The sequence below is a fragment of the Rhinatrema bivittatum genome, chromosome 14, assembly GCF_901001135.1.
Source record: "Rhinatrema bivittatum chromosome 14, aRhiBiv1.1, whole genome shotgun sequence".
Taxonomy (NCBI): Eukaryota; Metazoa; Chordata; class Amphibia; order Gymnophiona; family Rhinatrematidae; genus Rhinatrema; species Rhinatrema bivittatum.
Genome location: NC_042628.1, coordinates 25,905,237 through 25,926,677, shown reverse-complemented (window position 1 = coordinate 25,926,677; position 21,441 = coordinate 25,905,237). Strand labels below are relative to the sequence as shown.

The window sequence follows — 21,441 nt, the reverse complement described above, 5'->3', positions numbered from 1 at the left end:
ACTGGAGAAGGTGCAGAGAAGGGCGACCAAAATATGTGGCATGGAACGGTTGCCCTATGAGAAAAGGCTAAATAAGATAGGGCTGTTCAGTTTGGAGAAGAGACAACTGAGAGGGGATATGATAGAAGCCTACAAAATCATGAAAGGACTTGAACAAGTTAATATAAATCAATTAGTTATTCTCTCAGATAATAGAAGGACCAGTGGACACCCCATAAAGTTAGCAAGTTAGCTTTTAAAACAAATTGAAGAAAATTCTTTCACTCATCGCATAGTTAAGCTCTGGAATTCATTGCCAGAAGATGTGGTTATAGCAGTTAGTGTAACTGGGTTTAAAAAAGCTTTGGATAAGTTCCTAGAGGAAAAATCCATAAACTGCTATTGATTAATAAGCAACAGTAGCTTGAGATTTATTTAATGTTTTGGTACTTGCCAGGTACTTGTGGCTTAGATTAGCCACTGTTGGAAACAGGATACTGGGATTGATGGACCCTTGGTCTGATCCAGTATGGCATATCTTGTGTTCTTATGTACTACTTAGTATTTCTAAAGCGCTACACGACATATGCAATGCTATATTTGTGACCGATATTATAAGAATTTCCAGTTATTTTGAGTTACTGTAAATATGAGTAGTTTATTTTAAAGAGGGTAATTTTTTGCATCCCTTCTAGTTTGGAGCCCCTGGAAAGAGGCAATAAAGGGAATCTTACTCCTATCCCCTAAAAGTGCAGGCAGAATGAGAAAAGGAAACCTAAGGTGAATTTATTGGAGAGCAGGGGCAGGGCAACTTCCATGGCCCACCTATGACCTGAGAAGCAGGAAATCTGAAGCAAGGAAGGAACGCTGGTGAAGCTTTCAGAGGAAAGCTTAGCCAAGAGAACAGAGGTACGGCATTTAAAAAGGATTCCCTTTAGATAAGCAAAAGACTGATTTTGTTTGCCCTGATGAACTTAGGGAAGGGAAGCACCCACAGTTGGGACTAGTACTTCAGCTTGTTTATTTATTTATCGGACTTGCTTTTTATTTTATTTATTTATTTGAAATTGAACATGAGCCTGTTATGGAAGAAGTTCAAAATGACTCTCTTCACAACATCCTGCCCTTCATGCAAGTAGGAGACTGGAAATGCATCCTTGACCTAAAAGATGTGTATTCTTACAAACCCATCATCAGCCTCAGTGGAAATATCTCAAGTTTGTGGTGGATTCCTCTCACCAGCAATACAAGATTCTTTCTTTCATTTTTTCAACAGCTCAAAGGGCCTTTATAAAATACTTAGTAGCAGAAGTGGCACACCTCTATCACCAGGGGATCTATGTCTTTCCTTACCTGGACAACTGGCTAGTAATGGGACTTTCCCAAGCAGTAGTGTTGCATTCTCTGCAGAAGACAATACAGCTCCTTCAGTTGCTAGGCTTCATAATCAACTTTGCCAAGTCACACTTTTTTCTTCCCCAGACAATTAAGTTCATCAGGGTTTGGATAGATTCACTGGAGGAGAAAGCATCCTTCCAATCAGTTCAGGTGTCCTATCTATGAATACTGGTCAAGAACATACTACAGCAGATTCAAGTCCCGATCTGAGCAATTCTGGTCCTCCTTAGGCACATGGCAGCAACGGTATATGTGGTCACCATGATGCGCCTCAACATGAGAGTTCTCCAGTGGGATCAACTACTTCAGCCCTTGTTGCACCATGTAAAGATTACCACAGATATGAAAAGCTCTCTCCTTTGGTGGATAGATTCACAAATCCTGGAGACAGGTGCTCCTCATCAAATTCTAACTCATCAGGTAATGCTGGTGATTGATGCATCCACCAGGTGGTAGGGCATGCACATGGACTCTTTCCAAATTCAGGGGATCTGGTTAGTGACAGAAAGTCTTTTACATTCAATACGTATTGAGAGTATTCACACATCTCTTTCAAGGAAAGAGAATTCTGATCTAAACCAACAACCTAGTGGCAATGCTTTGTGTAAAGAAACAAAGGCACACAGGGTCTTGGACCTTCTGCTAGGAATGTCTGAAAATTGGAAGAGGGCTCACAATCACAGAGCTTTTCTCCAAGTTATTTATCATCCTGGAATCTCCAACAAGCTGGCAGATCACCTCAGCAGGATTCTTCATCCCCTCAAATGGTCCCTGGACTAGGCTGTGGAAGACAGGATATTTGACCCTTGGTATCACTCATCAATCAGCCCGTTCACATCAGAAGACAACTGCAAAGTTGACAAATTTTGTATCATTCTTCAAAGCAAATTCAGATCTGCTCAGGATGCTTTTCTGTTCAAGTGGGATGCAGATTTCCTGTGTGCCTTTCCTCCACTTCCACTAGTGGTGAGAACAGTAGAAAAGGTACTCAAAGGACAGGAGCATCTTATCCTCATTGCTCCAGCTTGTACCAGGCAAGTGTGATTCCCTTACCTCATCAGGTTGTCAATCCACCCATTGATCCGTCTGGGATCCAATTTGGCTCTATTAATTCAGAAGAGGATCGACTATGTCACCCATTCCTCCCCTCCTTCAACTTGATGACATGCATGTTGAGCACTCAATAGTCTCATCACTGTTACTATCTAAGAAGGTTGAGGATATTGTAGTTTTGGCCAGGAAACTGACTATCTGAAAAGTGTATATTTTCAAATTGAAGCATTTTTCCTCTTGGTGTCAGGAAGGAACCCATTCACATGTGCTTCAAGAGTACTTGTTTTCCTTCTCCTCTTTGGGTCTTAGTACATCATCAGTATCATCAGTCAAAATGCATCTCAATGCCAAAAACATTTACCACCCTCAAGTGAATGGAAAGTTAAACTCCATTCATCCTCTGGTGCCAAAGTTCATGAAGGGTCTGTGGAATATGAAACTTATGGTTGCCAAGCCAACAGTGCCATGGAATTTCAATGTCATCCTGAAACAGCTGATGAAGTCTCCCTACAAACTGTTGGTTTCAGCTTCCTTAAAGTATCTCATTTGGAAAGTAGTGTTTCTGGTGGCCATCACTTCAGCTAGAAGAGTCAGCAAACTACAACCATTGGTTCATTGATCTCTCTACCTGAAGTTTTTTCACAACAGGGTCGTGCTCCACACTCGCCCTTTTACGAAAAGTAGTTTCGGCATTTCATTTGAATCAAATGAAATGCCGATCACTGGCCTGTAAAAGAGTCTTGGCCTATAATCTGAAGAGAACTCAACTACATCATTGGGCTTCTCAATTTTTCAATTGGACAATATACGTTGCCAAACGTATATTGTCCAATTGGTTAGCAGACTGTATTGCTCATTGCCTGGCTCTGGCTGGCCTCCAGATCCCAGACTGTCAAGGCTCTTCAATTAAGAACCATGGCTACATCAGAGGCTCATCTAAGATCCATGTCCATGGAAGATATCTGCAAAGGTGCAACTTGATCGTCAATTCACACTATCAAATTCCATTACTATCTGGACAATCTCTCCAAAAGTGACAGTAGCTTTAGGCAAGCAGTTTTCTGCTGCCTGCTCACCCAGTAGTTCACAGAAGGGTTTATCACCTTGGGATTCCTCATGAGTCATGGCTAATTCAGTGCTGCTTTCAATGGAGAAAGCAAGTCTGCATACCGTAAACGGGGTTCTCTGTAGACAGCAGGATGAATTAGCTATGCTTAAAACCTGCCCATCTCCCCAGAGAGTCAACTACCTAGCTAAAGCTAAACTCTACAATGGACTGAGGGGCTCTCGAGTTAGTGCACATGGGGGAACGCCCATGCATGCTCAAGTTAAAAAAAAAAAACAAAAAAAACCCTCTACTGAGCTAGAGAGATGTGTTTATTTGGTGCCGTCAGATGATGTCACCCTCATGTCCTAGCTAATTCATCCTGCTGTCTATGAAGAGTCCCACTTACAGTAAGCAAACTTGCTTTCTATGCATATGTCACTTTGAAAATCATGCCCAAAAGAGTCCATGCATTGTTATTGACTGACACGCTTCCCTTTCACTGTATAATAACATGGACACATGTTTGCTTCTTGAAGTTCCATTAGCTAAACATAAATTCAAGAGGAAGATAACATCCACAGTTTGATAATATATTTGCCACTGCTGATGCTAATAATAATATAACTCAAGAAAATAAAACTGACTCTACTATCTACAAAAAATGAACTGAAAGGTTGGGATTCATACCAAGAAATGCAGATGGAGAAACTGTGCCATTACTCCTTGAAACCATTACACTAATCCCAGTCTCAACAAATGGAACAGAAAAGTCAACTGCCTCCGAACGTTCTTCGTTAATTGTAAGTGAACCCACAGCCATAACCGCACGCTTATACACCACCTAATCCATAGGAGAAGAGAGGAATGCAGTTAGTCACAGTCTTTATTTTTATGAACAGAGTTAGTAACTACCATTTCCAAGTTCTTACGTAAGAGTTGTTTTACCTAACAGAACTTACTTCACCAATCATTCCATTCCATACATTCTTGATTTTTTTTCCATGCTTCCCATTGGTTACCAAGTAAAGGTCGTAGGTGAACTTCACAGTCTTTGACAGTTTCTTCAGTATATCAATGCAGAACCCTTTACAGCATTTCTTAACGTATGTTCCCTCTGTTGTTGAATTGCTATAAACACAAAAGAAAGTGGCTTTTCTAATATACTGAACTTTCCATTATTTAACTCATCTAGCAAACATGAAAAAATCAAGACAGGCTGTGAACTAACAAAGATGACATATCAATGCTTCCTCATGACAAAGAAAGATATTATGTTAATTTATTACTGTACATTTCTAATAGTTAAGAGGAATGCTGCGGTAGTATTGATTTTCTTCCTTATAATGTGTGAGCTATTTAACCCGGTTTTGAACCCAAGATTCATTCTCCCATCTCTTAATTTGCTGGATAATTGTTCATTGACTTTTTGCTAATGCCTGAGTTGAATTTCTCAAAACCAAACAATATGCTTTGCTTTTCAATGTGTACGAGAAATACAAAAAGGGAATGGATTCCTCCAAAGAAAGAGAGAAAGGAAAATAAAGAAAAGCGTCAAGGGAAGGTAATAGAAAAGAAAGAAAAAGAAAAGGAAGAAAATGGCTAAAGGGAATGGAAGCAAAAGGAGGAAAAACAAGGGTGAAAGGAAAAGTTAAGTAAAAATGAGAAGAAAGTTGCAATTGTCTTTCAACTACATTTACATTTGGGATAACTGCTTACAAAGAATTCTGCTTCCAAGAGCATATTTTCAGAGCCCAGTATACTTCAGCCAATAGAAATAATTCTTGATACAATATTAACCTTTCTGTACATAAGAAAATTTTCGTTTCCATTAAACTGAACTGGAATGTTGCTGTTGGTTGTGTTCCACGGTTGAGAAAGAAGATGAGCCCATCATCTAAAAAAGGAGATGCTGTGTCCAAAATTTGGAGCATCTGGCATAAAAATAATATTCACTTACTTGAGCCTTTGGTGCTTACGGCATGGCACTGTATTTTTTACACAAGTCCCAGTCAAATCGTCCACATTCTCAACAATAACAAATGGTGCCTCCTCCAAGGTGACAATACTCAGATGGTTGTCATCAAGGTCACTATCTAGGAAAGAACTAAACCTTGGCCATACAGGATATTTCATGTTGAGACTCTTGTTCTCCCATTTTCCCACCTGCAGTGAGAAGACAAAACAGTTGATCGTTTGCTTATCTAGGGTCATCAATGTTTGAAATGCCAAATATTGCTCTGACTGGTTTTAATTCCAGGAATCAGCCTGAGAAGTAGGTTGACAGAAATCATGATCATGATTTGTAAAATGTTTTTACAAATATTGTCATGTGATGGCACACTGAAAGAAAAACATTGAAAGGTTACATTGTGGAAAATCTAATCATTAGAAAGTGATTTTATTTTTCTAATGTATACATTAGATGATATCCAAAGGAATTAGTTTAAAGCAACTTTTTTCAGTTTTCAATACTAACATTTATTTCACAGATTTCATAAAGTGTTTCCTGGACTTAATTAAGATTGCCCAAAGCAGTGTACAACCAAGTCAAATACAATAAAACCCAATAAAATAAAATACATATAGAAATATAAAAATACAAAAACACTGAAACATACAAACAATGAAAACCAGCCACTGCCATCTCGCAAGCTGTTTATAGCATCTCACCACATCCTCCAGTCCCACAGAGCACTGGCCCCACTGATTATCCAGGGTATATCCAGGTCTTTACCTTTTCCCTAAAGACTAATCATGAACCTGCCCAATCTCCAATGGCAACTTATTCCACAATACCAGAAAGGCTCTTGCTTGAACCTGAGCTCCCTTTTCATATTTACAAGATGGTATATCAAGCAGCAGTCCCTGACTCGATTGTAACTGTCTGTCTGGCTCATAATAGCTTAATTTTTCCCTTAGAGACATAGAGTCCTTACAACTCAAAACTCTCAATGTGAGCATCAAAATTTGAAATGAATATACCACTCAATTGGGAGCTAAAATAAATTATGTGATAATAATGTAATAGAATAGTGGATTGGAGATCTCAACACAGCAGCATTCTGGACACCTGAATTTGTGATATTCAGCGACTTATCTGGCTAAATTATAGCCAGTGAACCTAACTGGCTAACTCTGGCCACGCTGCAGGCAGGTCTAAAGTTAGCCGGATATTCCTATCTGGGTAACTTTTTACGATAGCCGGGTATATTCAGCGGCGCTAAATATTTTAGAATGCACTAGATCAAACCCATGCTTCCAAAATACAATTTCTTCCAGGATTAATGCCTCCCTGGATCCTCCCATTCTATGCTTTACCCCATCCATGAATCTTCATGGGACAGGAATGATCCCCAGTCACTCCTGCCCCACCTGTGCTATATTTCAAAATGGTGTCAGCTGGACTAAGCTTGTGCCATTTTGAAACATAGCACTGGTGGGCAGGAGTGGCTGGGGATCGGTCTTGCCCTGTGAAAACCTATGAATGGGGTAAGATGTGGAGTGGAGGAATTTGGGGGTAAACGACTTTTTTTTTTATTATGGTGGTACAGAATTGTTCTTCCTTTCAGCAGATCAGGACTAGCTACTGGTGTTTGATTGATTTTTGGGTTTTTTTTTTTTGTTTTTTTTTAATAAAATGTAAAGTAAATTAAAATTGTTTGTTTTTCATTTTGTTTTCAAATGTCATTGAAATTTCTTAATTTCTAAAACGTATCCCCAGCCAAAAGTACAAATAAAAAGAAAATGTTAATATGTATGGATCTAAGATAGAATGTAATAGCATGTGTAAGAGTAGAGAACTGAAGTGAAACTGAGGGCTTCTAGTTCATGGTGTATGTGAACATAATAAATCAGCATTAAGGATGGCATTATGATTATTATAAGCCATCAGTGTACTCTACGGAAGGTGATCAACAGGCTATGATATCAGGTCTCGCCATAGTGATTACGATGATAAACATTTCTGAACTCATTATATAGTAACGTAACATTTATTTATTTATAAATATTTTTTATACCGATATTAGTAGCAACATCATATCGGTTTACAGCAGAACAGCAGGTGGAAATTACAATAAACAGGTATCGGGAAGTGGTTGCATAGGAACAGAGAATTAGCTTGGAAAGTAACCGGAACCATAATAAACCATGGCAGATAAAGACCAAATTGACCATCCATTTAAGATTCTTCCACTTTGGATAGAGGAGCATATACATTCCCATATGCTCCCCCCTCCCCCGTGTCTTTTACCTGACCTCTCAACCCTTTTCCTACCATTGCCCTCCATAACTGTCCTCGGCATTCTCTAAAGTGGATTACATTCAGGTACTGTAGGTATTTCCCTATCCCCAGAGGGCTTATAATCTAAGTTTGTACCTGAAGCATTGGAGGGTAAAGTGGCTTGCCCAAGGTCACAAGGAGCAACAGCAGGACTCAAACCCTGGTCTCCTGGTTCATAGCCCACTGCTCTAACCACTAGGCTACTCCTCCACTCACTCCACGTTGGTTCTTACAAGAGCAATACTTATTCTTAAGCCAATACGCAGACCCCCCCCCCTTCCATGTCTTATTAGTACGTTTTGTAATAGTCCCCTTCATTACCAAAAAAAAGTGAGCCTGATGTCCAAAGCCATATGGTCTTCCTCATGTTCAGTGAAGTTTGGGTTTTAACCAGGGTCCTTGATGATCACGACCTTCTTGAAAGCTTACTGCAGCTGTTCAGCTGCTGTTAGGGTTGTAACTGCTGCTACCTGCAAGCTGCCCAAATACCTTTTGGAAACCTGATGCACTCATATCACTGCTGCATGGAGGTTGTTCCATCAAGAAATCAAAAATGATGAGTTGCTATCTCAGCATTTCATGGACCTGCACTGCACTAAGCCTTTTTTCCTCATAGATACAAAGTGGGGAAAAGCCATTAGCACATCCGTTCCAAAAGTACAGCATTTGTATGCATACATGGATGTGCAGAAATTTCAACTAGTATTTCTTAAACTGGGCAGCGGGTGCAGGCTGACGAACGAGCGCACATGTGCGCCCAGTGTGCTGCTACGAAAGTTACCGTCAAACCGTTTGAAAATACCTTCTTGTGCATGTACTTGAAATCATCAGTTCACCATCTCCAGTTCACCTAGACCCTCCAGCCCTTCAACTTGAACCTTACCATCCAGACCTGCCACCCAAAAACTGCCGACAACAGAGAAGTCCAATTTCACTTGTGCCAGTCAATTAGCATGCATAAAAGTGTATGAATAATATCAGTAACGTATATGTGTATATCTGTTGCAAAATGGCAACTACTGTGAACACCCCACCCCCACAATACCCCTAGCCCGCCCCTGTTTTTCACATGTGAAATATAAGCACGAAATAGGAAATATGCACACGTTCAACATTTAGAAAATAGCATATCCACGAGTACATGCTCCTCACACGTGTATATGCTTTTTCTTGATACACAAAATCCTTTGAAAATTTACTCCAAAGTGAGCACAGAAAAATGACTTTGTATTGAAATTGTTTGAAATATTTAATAGTGTTTGCTATACATGGGCTTGATTTTTCCCTCCTAGACAAAGAATGGGGAAAAAAAAAAGCCTTAGTAAATCTGGCCCCATGATTCTAATTGACTATGTTCTACCTGAGCCATAAAATGAGAGAAACAAACTTAATAATTATAGCCCTATTTGATATGACTACATTGTGAAGCCTGGATAACTGAACATTATATTGCTTCAGTGGTACACTTCATCAGGGCCTATATCTCTTACTGTGCTCAGATATTTAACATTTTGCTAACGCTGCTAAAAATGCACTATTCTTACATATGTCCTCTTAAAATCAAGCCTTACAGGTGAATTTTACAAGCCCGGAGCACGCCAAAACCGGGAGATACATGCACGAGTCACGCCGTGCAGATTTTAAAAGCCGCCCGAGAACACGCATATCTTCCACCGCACGCACAAAAGGGGCAGGGCGTGGGCATGGTCTGTGTGGGCAGGCGCATTCCTGGATTTCACAATATAATTAGCGCATAAATACTTTTGCGCAAAGGGCGAGTGCCAGGGTCCCCTGCTGCGTAACCTTACTTCTGCGATGGAGGACGTATAAGTAATAAAATAAAGAGAACTAAGCAGATCGGGTGGGGTTTTAAGGTTCATGGCTGACAGGGGAAAACAGAGGCAATTAAACTGAGGGGGGGGGGGGGGTTTGGAACTCCTATTCCCTACCTGGGAAAACTGGAAATGGCGTCTGCGCACGTGCCTTCTAAAATCCCCCACTCACGCGGTAGAGGCACCCACTTAATATTGAGCACATCCGTGGGCGCGCGCAGTCAGGCTATTTTATAACATGAGCGCATATACGCGCATACGGTCGCATCCCTGGGCACGGGCCGATGAATGCACACAACATGTGCACCCCCTGCTTAAAAGTTACCATCTTACAGCATCTGTGGTTAGCTTACAAAAAACTGGTCATATGCTCACAATCTTGATGCGATATTACAGCAGACAATCCACAACTGAATATTCCTAACAATCGCTATATGCAATAACATGCTGGAACCATAAAGACCAGCATACTAGGTTGCTATCTTTTTGCATACAACTTCTGTATAATTATCAGTCCTATGGTATGATCCCTTTTTTGTGGGGGCTGTTCCAAGAGGATGAGAAAATAAATAATACAAAGTTATATTGCAAATGAAACAACAACAAAAAGAAGGATCAATACCATAATACCAATGAGAATACTGAAGGACGGTAACTTTTAAACCGGCACGTGGGCTCACGTGTGCGTGTTCGTCGGCTCACGTCCAGGGATGCAGCCATGCATGTAAATGCACACGTGTTAAAAAAAAAATAGCCTGACCACCAACACGTGAGCGCAAATACCACTTCTACCACGTAAGTGAGGGGATTTTAAAAGACACGCATGCCAACACATTTGCCAGTGTTGCCAGTCTGTTACCAGTTCGTACAGGTAAGGGATAGGACTTCTAAACCCCCCACCAGTTTAATAAGCCTCCCTTCTCCCATTAATCCTGCTGATCTGCCTAGAATTCTTTTGTTTTACAACTTACGCGTCATCCACCAGAAGTAAAGCTGCGTGGCAAGGGACCCTGGCGAGCGCCAATGCGCATAAATATTTATGCGCAAATTTCAAGTTTCAGTCCTGGAACACACATGCCCTGCCCAGATCGTGGCCACGCTCTGGCCCCTTTTGTAAACTTTTTATTTGTACACCCAGTGGGAGATACACGCATATTCGTGCGGCTTTTAAAATCTGTTCGGGGCGTGGTCTGGGGGGCCATGAACCAGAGAGACGTGGGTGTAAATACTGATGTGACCCGACGTGTGCAGAGGCCCCTGCTGCGTAACTTTACTTCTGCTATGGATGGCGTGTAAGTTAAAAAAAATAATAATAAATCGATAAAACGTGGCAGATCTGCAGGACTTTAAAGGTCAGGGCTAACTGGGGGAGAGTGAAGGATATCAAACCAGGGGGTTAGAGGACCTATTTCTTAACTGGGCAAACTGGGGATGTCTGCATGCGCCTGTTTTAAAATTCCACGATTTACGCGGTAGAATGAGCATTTGCAAGCACATGCACGTGTCCACTTAAAATTTGGCACACGTGCACACGGCCAGGCTATTTTATAACATGCGCGCATATATGCACACAAGTTATAAAATAACTGCATATCCCTGGGTGCTGGCCGACGCATGTGCATCTGTGTGCCGGTTTGAGTTACCGTCATTGTGATTATTAGGAATATTCAGTTGTGGATTGACTGATATAATATTGCATCAAGATTCTGAGCATACCACACTGGGTTTGTTTGTTTTTTAAAAGGTGTATGCACAAAGATACCTAATATGATAATCCATATTGTTCCAGGATATGGCATAGGGACTCTGACTTTCAAACCTATCCGCAGTACAACATTTGCACAGGTAAGTGGACACAGAGATTTATGCTAGTATAGTCTAAACTGTGCAGCAGGAGCTGAATATTTTATAAAATACCACATATTTCTGCTCCAAAAGTACGTACATAAGTTTCAGTATGCACAAATATTTCCCATGCAAGAAAACACATGCTTTTGCTACCTATTTTATAAACATACGTGTGTATATTTTAGTCATCTAAAAAATATAACATGTATGCGTAATAACCCCGATTTATACATGGAAGCAGGCATTTTATAATTAGTGCTATATCATTTTGATAAATTTTTACTTACATGCATATTTAAAATTACCAGCTTGCCAATACCTCTACCAGTTCACCCCATCCTTTTCTAGTTCACCTAGACCTCCCTGAACCCCCCCTACCAGGATTCAGACCTTACACCCAAAGTGCAAACAATAGACAAGTCTGATTTTACTTGTGCGAGTCATTTAGCAGGTGTAGAAGTGTGTGTGAATACGTTTGGTAATGTATATGTGTACATCTCTTTCAAAACACCAACTACCGCATGTACTCTCAATGTTTATAAAATTATAGGCACATACATGCTACTTGCGCAGGTATATGCTATTTTTTTATGCGCAGAACCCATTTGAAAATTCACTTCATAGTGATTATTAGGAATATTCAATTGTGAGTTGACTGATGTAACAGTTGATCTAATTGTTGTCTTTCTCTGTTGGACTTTGGTTGACAGAATCTTGATGCATCATTTCTGCTCGTTTAGTAGGAATGTATTCAAGCTTCCTATCATCAAATTGCTCTTTATTGTTAGATTCAAATTAAGCATATACATTTAAGCCACTAGTCCATGATACCACAACATGAACATTAATTAAAATGAATTGAATCAACAGTGATACAGATTACAAGCGTGCATGCCGAAATGCATAATGACCTATTATTTTTTGGCATCTACCAAGATCTGAGACAGCATATTTTTATATCTAAATGGAGTCATTTCATGCATTTCATGCTCACTACCATCAGGGCCAGCGCATCCCTTTAGGCAAACTAGGCGGTCGCCTCTGGCGCCAAATTTTAGGGGGCGCCAAGGAGCAGCCACGTGGGGGCCGCGAACGGAACCTATCCCGCTCGCGGCCCAGAGAAGCACATACTCGGTGGGCACAAATGAGGTAGAAGTTGGGGCTGAGACCGGAGCACGGGGGGGGGGGGGGGGGCACAAGGTAGAAGGTTCACCTAGGGCGCCTAATACCCTTTCACCTGCCCTGCCCTCCATGTCTCCCTGCCACCAGCCCAGCCACTGCAGTGATAGTCCTCGATGGGGACCACAGTGTGTGCCCTAAATCTGGCCAATAGGCATCAACGGGCAATGCCTAAACTGAAAACACTGCCTCTGCAGTATTCTCACCCTTCTGCCAGCCAAGGGAATACCCTGACCTCTGGAATCAAGTCCAGGTCCTCCATGCTGCCACTCAGCCACAGGGCCAGACATGAGAGTTTTGATCAACACTGGTGGTAAACAATTTGGTAAAATAGTGGATATTGTTTAGCAGCAAGATCAAGACATGAACACAGCCCATCGGCACTTTTTCTAAAAAGACTTAGCCCTTATAATAAAGGATCTGCTAAAATATTCTGAGGCCTGAACTGAATTTTAAAAAATGTAAGAAAACTGAATTCTAGCTTGGTTTTGAATTAGGCACAGGTTCTGTTTTATATACATGATACTTATAATAATTAGCTAGAAAATCCCAATGGATATATTTTTAATTTTAAGCATTTGTTGATGTTTGACACATTTTGTTCTGTTCTATGATCTGTTAGAAATGATAAAGGTCTCACTACAAATGGCATTTGGCAATTACACATTCTGACTTTGCTTTTTTTTTTTTTTTACTTCATCAGCGATAATTTCAATTACTCTGAAAGCTTACCAAGTTAATTTGATCAACTGTTCCAAGCTTTTAAAAAATGGATCCTCCAGCCTCTAGATTATTATTCAAAGTCTATGTTAAAATTGTATTTTATAAATATTGTATAACTAATTACTGCTGAGATACAGTAAAACCGTAAGGCAGGACGTGCCCTAATCTTGATTAGCCTAACCGCTCTTAAGATTAATAAAATAAAATAAAATCTTGCCAAATTATTCATTCCAAAAATATTCAGCCTTCAAACAGGATTAAACTGTTTCCAAGCCTCAAAGCTAATGGCAGTATCACCTGAGAAATGAAACGCCAACAGTTCAAATGAAATATTACGTGGCTTCTCATACTCAATGCATTGCAAGGCAATTTCTCCATTCCTGGACGCATCAACTGAACATGGTTCTGAGGTCCAACTAACCCGGGTCGTTCACGCTTTAAACGTGATGCTGTTTATAGCAAAACCATGGGCCTGATGCATTGAAGGCTTTCCTTCCATTCTATGTCTATGGGAAAAATGTTTAGAAAGTGAGGCCCCAACGTTTGACAATTTCACAACACAAGCAGTCAAAACACATTTAAATGCATGAAAATATTGGGAAAACATGTTCATAGTGTACATTAATTCAAACCCATATTTTTGCTAACACATGATCACATGTATATGTTTGAAAGCATGTGGGTGTCTTTGTGCGTGTTATTGCCCAAACAATCAATTAACCAACCAGATCCTGACAGCTGTCATATTATATCTAGGTTCCAGAGCTATAAAGATACCTTACATACTGCACATTTAGAGTGAATTGCTGTATGATAATTTTAAAGCAATTACATGTAGGGTTCGTTCATTGTATTTTGGTTTCAATTTAAAAGAGTTCTAGTTTGAAGGGAAGATAACATTTGCCGTATACTTTGGCGAGTACTGATCTGTAAGAATACAGATACTGTATGTTAAAATTAATCTTCTACATTGACTAAATGAAAATGCAAATTTATTCATTTTCCTTTTCATAAAGATCCTGCCAAATTATTTTGAGTAAACTGCAGTACTCTGTTTCCCCTGTTCTTTGTCTTGGTTTCTTTATTTTATGATATGCATTTGTTGCATTTTATATGGCCTTCGTTCAAAGTGCCTTACAGTATTCTTTTTTGTTTTAAAGAGAGAAAAATGTACACAAAAAATTGGGAGCCACACAATTTTTCCAATTGGATTTTGAGTAGCAGTGGTTTTCTGTTAGGTTCTTATTTGAATGTTGATGTAATGATTTTTATCTCTGAATTTTGAGAGCCTAGCCATAATGCCCTCACACTAGATAGGTATTTATATCTCTATGGGAGGCCCACCTAGTAACTCGAGGTGAGGTTTAGGTATTAATGTAGGGGTTAAGGGCCACTTTGACATTCAAAGTGAGACGTACGAACAGAACAATGCTCTCTTGTGAAGATTTGATGACCTTCGGAGTGAGGAAACTCACTCAAAGATGAGATTTGTGCAATGTTCTCTCAACCTAGCTTGATATTACCCAGGTAGAGAGTCCATCAAGCAAAACTGTGAGCCCAGCCCACTTGGCCAAAATTCCCACCCCAATATCCTCCCTTTTTTCTCATTTGCATCACACCAAACGTTATGGTGCTTTTGCATGTGTTAATGGCATTTTTGCATGTGTTACGGGAGTTTTTTGCATGCAAAAACACCATATAGCACTTTGATAAATGACCCCCTAAGTTACTTAAATGGCCAACTTTCAATTTTGGGTCCATATTGTTTTAATGTTATTTTTGATTGTTTTATTGGACTATTGTCTGATTTTAATGTTTTCATATTTTGATTTTATGTTACTACTGTAAATTGCCTATAGCCTTGGCATCAGGCAATACATAAATGTGTAATAAAGATAAAGATTAAGAAACCACAAGTGGTTTAGGAAGTGCTTTATGGTCAAGGAAGGAGAAAGAAAACAAGGCAGTGGGGGAGCTAAGACAGAGAGGTTAGGAAGAGATGATGTTTGAGTCGAGACTTGAAAACAGGTAATGGCCGTGAGAAGGAACTAGAGAGAAGCCATTGTTGTATGTGAGGTAAGACGGGGGACTGGGACTATGCAAAAGCAATAGTGCTTTCAAGGAGTCTGACATAAGCTAGAATATGAAAATCTATCATCAACCAAGCTATTGTTCTAGTAGGGATAATGACACTACCCCCATAAGTCAAGTGAAAGTTAAAGGAAAACAAGATTTCATCCTACTTTTATTTTCATTTTGTATTCTTTCAGAGCTGGACCTGAATGAATCCAACAGTAGCAAAGAGAATGAAGCAACCAAAGGAAATTGCAGAGATTGCAATGCCAACTACAACCAGGGCATCCATGACTTAGTCTGGCAAGACTGTGGGTTTACCCATCGAATAACTTATCCGGCTAACTTAGCTAAATATCTCAGCTATGTTAGTCAGATAAGTTTCTCGTTAACATTGCTAGCCAGACCTCCTCCTGTTTATGGGGTTCGGTCCTTAACTATCTGGAAACAAACCAATAAAGTGCTGTTTTTCTGTTTCCGATGCTTATTAGAGTCCACTCATTCTTCTTTCATCTTTGGTACGACTTTGCATTCCTGTTTTCTCTTTTTAAAATGTGCTGTAAATAAATATTTGCACTGGTATACACTCTTATCATTGATATAGGAAGGGGTTTTATCTATTTTTTTTTTTATCCTCATGATAAATCTCGAAGGATGAGAGACGATAATGATGACATACTGTTGTTATTTGCTTATCATAATGTTTTCGATTTTAACATGATGGCATGTGTTGTCCATCCTTTATTTTATATAACAAGATGTTTACACCATATGGGGCCAAACATTTCTGTCTTTATAAATCTGCAGCTGGAGATTGGGAACCTAAGTGAAAATGTTGCTTCAGGTCTGGCATACAAGGTTCCAAGGGCTATTTTAACCGGCAGTATATACTGATCCCTGTTTCAGAACTCATGACACTGCAGTCTAGCAATGTGAAATTCTTTTTTTTTTTTTTAATTCGGCTCCCTGATGACAATCTAAATTGAGGATCTCAAAATAAGGTTCACATTTGGGAAATAGATTTTTTTTGGCTTTCTGCAAGGGTTAAGCCCTCCTCCATAAGGCAAAGACAATTCAAATCAAGCATGTCAGACTTAAAAATGCATACATGTGGAAGGAGGAGGAGGAGGAAAACAAACTAAGATTTCCTATGTTTCATTTGAATGTCAATGGCTGCTGACAGCTGGCATTGGTATTTCTCCAGGACTTGTGGGCAGCCACCCATCCCCTCTCCAACCCCCAATTTAAGTCCCATACACAATGGGACTGATATATCAAGGGTTATCTGTCAAAAATAATTTTCTGAACAAAAGGTTTTATAATGGACCTAGAAGAATATTGCAATTCCATTTATCTTGGCCTCCGTCACTAGGATGGTAACCTTAAAACCGGTACGCGGGTGCACTTTGCCGCATGTAAGTCAGCGTATGCCCAGATACATGGCTATTTTATAACTTGCACGCGTATATGTGCACGTTATAAAATAGCCTGACTATGCACTGTGCTGTCTCATTATATCTATACTATAAGTTATATTCCTGCCTATTATCACTCCACAAGTTATATGGTTACCTCTGTTACGAAGTTTTAATGTAAAATAAGAAGCCTAATTCTTATAACCCTCTGTTACTCTGTAAACCGGTGTGATATGTCTAATTGAACCTCGGTATAGAAAAACAAATAAATAAATAAACATATGTGCGCCCAATTTTAAGTGGGTGCGCGCCCGTGCACAAAAACCCCACTAACTACAGCGTAAGTCGGAGAATTTTACAAGTGGCGCGCGTCCGCGCCATTGCCAGTTTCACCAGTTCATCCATCAGTTCGCCCAGTTAACAACTATGTCCTCCAAACCCCCTGCTTTGATAGTCTGCACTCCCCCCCAGTTACCCCAAACCCTTAAATCACCTCAATTAATGCTCGTTTTTGTTGTTCTTTTTAACGTACACTTCCTCCATAGCAGAAGTAAGCTTATGCACCACTGGACCTGGGCACATAAGTATTTAAATTCACATCTCTTGGCCACTCCCCAGAACACCATGCCCAGACCATGGCCACGCCCCGCTCTTTTTTGAAAACTTTTGAGATGTGTGAGCAGCAGGAGACACGCACATATTTTAAAATTCAGTCAGCAAGCACCAGCCTGACTTGTGCGTGCAACCCCCAACTGATGTGCGTGCTGGCCTTTTAAAAGTCATCTGTATTAGCTCCCACCAGACTCTTTGCCACTACTTAGTCGGATACGTCTGAACTTGTCCGGATAAATGCCGCAATGTTGCCAAATAATACAATGTACTTGCATATTTTTGTGCCTAACTTTAAAATTATATGCGTGGAGATTTTACCTGCCTAATCTACATGCATTTACCCCCGTAAATCATTTTATTTTTACGCATGGCAATTAAATTACCAGTTTTACCAATTAGTCTGCCAGTTTATCCAGTCCCATCTGCAGGTCATCGAGACTTTCCTGGCTCTTCAGCCTAAACATTCCCCATTTCACCCAAATTCCCCACTCACCAGGTCAGTATTTCACTTTTAAAATGTTTACAATCACTTACTCCAGATATACAATGGGAGTAAAAATAGGCAAGGTAAGCTGCCACATTTGCATGCAGAAATTGCTTATAAAATAGCAAATTGTTTGCGTAAATGGTGGTCTATCCTGGAACGCCCCGGCCTGTCCCTTTTTTAACACATGCACCCTTACACACGGTTTTTTGAGATTTATAAAATAACATATGCGAGTATATGCTGTTTTATATGTGTGTTCCTTTTAAGGAAGAAATATCCTTCAGGAAGCAGTTGAAGACTTTTCTCAGAATCATTTAGTCTGATTTATCCTTCATTCCTTGTTGCAGAACTTAGCATTTCTGGATTTTCTGATATCTGTTTGTAAGTGTGTTTTGTTTTCAATAAAAATGTCTACCTTTGGGAGCCACTTAGGACACAAGATTATGCAGCATACACATTTTTTTAAATAAATATGCAATAAATAAATAAAAATATAAACTGAAACAAAAACAGATGCTAGTTGGTATAAATTTGTAAACATGATGGGCTAGAAGAACAGAAGTGGACTGGACATAGGAATCAAGACAAGGAGGGTGGCAATCCCTTATCCAGAGTAATGACGAGAAGAGCCCAGAAGGTCATGAGGATGACTCAGTAGCAGCACCACCGGCAATACTGCCCTGGGTCCTTATCACTGTGCTGCTACAGCTCTGAATACCAAAAAGGACAAGCCCAGATGAATAGCGAAGATGCCTGCTGGTGCTTCCTGCCATGGAAAGGACATCTTGGTTGTTGAAGGGAGATCAAACTAGCAATTGTTAGTGGCAGAACCTCCCATGGCAGCAGTTGCGTTCTGCAGTGTTTAGTTGGTGTTTAACAGTTTCTGGCACAGGGGAGTCCATTTTGTGGCACGTCGTGCATCATAAGCTTTGTGATATTTCTTTTTCTGTACTGGGTCACTAGGGAATTCAGGGACTTAAAAGGTTTTCTACCTTTACCATATTGTCTTGGTCCTAAGTGGCAAAACCAAACTCTAGGATTGTTCCAGCTTATTGTGTGGAAGTGTTATATTAATAAATGTAAATTTCAAGAAATCTTTAAGAGGAATGTATGCAGTTACTGTGTTAATGTCGTTTTTTTTTTTTTTAATTTACTTAAGTTTGCAACTGAGTCTCCTTAAAGGGTGAAAAAAATCGTTACAGTGCAGTTCTGTAGGGCTCATTTTCAATCCCCCGTGGACCAATAATGACATTCCAATCTGCGCAGTTAGAATTTAAATTGAATGAGAACAGATTCCAGTAATTCAGCCTGGCTCTGATGAGTCGGAAACGTACAGTCGGAGAGCGCAGGAGCGTACAACAGCACATAAAGGCCCGGGGGATACTGTCCTCTATAGCACCCCGACAGCAGATCTGCAGTAATTTCAGATTCTAACGACGGCAAAGTGCGCATTAAAAAATGTGCATTTTAGAGGCACAAGTCCCCAAAGTGTGCTATACTTTGGGCCTAATTCAGATGACAAAACGTAGTGCATGCAAATCTGTTCCGAATGTAAAACGCACGACGAATGTCACAAGTAACTTTGGCAAGAGAAAATGCCGCACCATATCCGCAGAGGCTGCTTTAATAATTATCATTATTTTTCCCCCCCATTTTGTATCTACGGGAATAAACCAGGCCCGTGTTTCTTTGGTTAAGTGTAACTGAGGTAAGACCATGAATATTTTTCGAAAGCAGCTTGGGATTTCCCTGTTGGAGCAGCTGACTGGCAAGTCTGGGGAAGAAAAGGCTGGTAAGAAACACCATTTAGAAACCTATAGTTAAGTCCTTCCTTGAGGGGATTTACCGACCCATCATAACCTAACATATTATGGTTTCCGAATGCTGCTATAATTGTAACCGTTTCTTTGCCTTGAAATTAAAATTCTTGATCCTCTAATTAATGTCCCTCCCAACCCCCTCTTGGCTCCAGGACGTTTCCCATTGCTTCCGTCACCAACCTGTGGCCTGAGGCCCTGCGTCCCAGTGGGTGACATTAGCTGTTCCTGGCCCCCGTAAAAGCTTGGCTGTTTGGCAGGCTGAGGCTGAAGGACCATATAGAAGGGCTGTGCCTCTTTATGCTCCCCTTCAATAAGTAGAAACAGTATTTTATTTTATTTCATGTAGCACATTATAAGCTGCGTTTTAAACTGGCCTTCCAGAGCCTCTTTTAACTTGTTTTTCCTTTTGCCTAGTATTGCTGCAGAATTAGTTTAGCACCACATAGCCGACTGACATTTTTTTTTTTTGGCTTTTCACTAGTACCTAAGGCGGGTTACATTCTAGATTCATCAAATCGCGATGGTTTTTTGTTTTTTTTTGCATGAGGGGGGGTCCCACTATCGTGGGGGAGGGTCACCCAACCTCACGAGACTGCCACGGTCTTAAAGGCCCGCTGGCCCCCACCCACAAAAAAAGGACACGGAGGTTGAGCAGGGGTCAGTGCTGACCCCCCCGTTTCAACTTGGGACTGCCGGTCGAGGCAGCACCGATTCCCCGATAATTAAAAATGATGTGCAAATATGCACCTGGCAGCGGCAGCCTTCGCCCCAAAGTCTAACCCACCCCCTTGGCCCCCCCCCCACAAAGGCTCATGTCCCCTACCCCCAGCCTGCCCCTCTCCAGAGCCCCCCTTACCTTATCCTGGACCCCGCATCGGGGCCGGGTGCACCCTCATCCCCGTCCTGGTCAGCACCATTTTCCAAAATGGTGCCAACCTGACCTTGCCTGACAGGGTGAGGGGTTTGTTTGGTTTTTTTTGCATACAGACAGGTGAGCAGGTGTCCATATCCTAGAAAGTGGGGTCCGTCTAATTTTGTAAGGGTCCATATTCAGCAGCGTTTAGCAGGATAAGGTGCAAGTTATTCAGCTAAATGCTGACTTCTGAATATTTGCGCCACTTATCTGAGAAAAAGAAGGAGAGGAGTAACCTAGTGGTTAGAGAAGTGGGCTACAAACTAGAGAAGCCACTCCTTGTGCCTTGGGCAAGTCACTTCACCCCTCATTGACTCAGGTACAAACTTTGATTACCCTCTGGGGACAGGGAAATGCCCTCAGTATCTGAATGTAATCCATTCTGAAGTGCCTGAAAGGCATAATATACATAAATAGCAGTGTTCTGTACAGAATTAAGGCCTGCATTTATCAAAATGCACTAAATATTGCATGCGACAGGAAACTTGTTGCAATTCCTACCTACAACCTCTCTCTCCCCCAGCTTAAAATACTGAAAATGCTATTTGCGAAAACATCACAAAGTGCGATAAAGCCATATCGCACGGCTTAACGCAAATGACAAAGGTGTAGTTAAAATCTGCGTTAAAACTGTGTGATAGGGCTTCGCAAATTGCAAAGCCAGCCCACTTGGCCAGAAATCCCACCTTAAACTCCTCCCCCTTTCCTAATTTGCATCGCACCATGCGTTATGGTGTTTTCGCATGCGTTAAAGATGCTTTTAGCATGCTAATTCTGGT

At 40.7% G+C, this 21,441-nt stretch overlaps 1 protein-coding gene across 4 annotated transcripts in view; it reads right to left on the bottom strand.

The window, feature by feature from the left end:
- The window catches only part of GRIN2A (glutamate ionotropic receptor NMDA type subunit 2A), a 392,551-nt gene that overhangs the window by 59,837 nt on the left and 311,273 nt on the right, over window positions 1-21,441 (bottom strand). For all 4 annotated transcript variants that reach the window (XM_029577239.1, XM_029577238.1, XM_029577241.1 and 1 more), the window contains 3 exons: window positions 5,436-5,641; window positions 4,438-4,606; window positions 4,166-4,319 (listed from right to left, as the gene is read on the bottom strand). In XM_029577239.1, coding sequence (XP_029433099.1) covers window positions 4,166-4,319; window positions 4,438-4,606; window positions 5,436-5,641 — 529 coding nt within the window. The remainder of the gene's footprint in view (window positions 1-4,165; window positions 4,320-4,437; window positions 4,607-5,435; window positions 5,642-21,441) is intronic.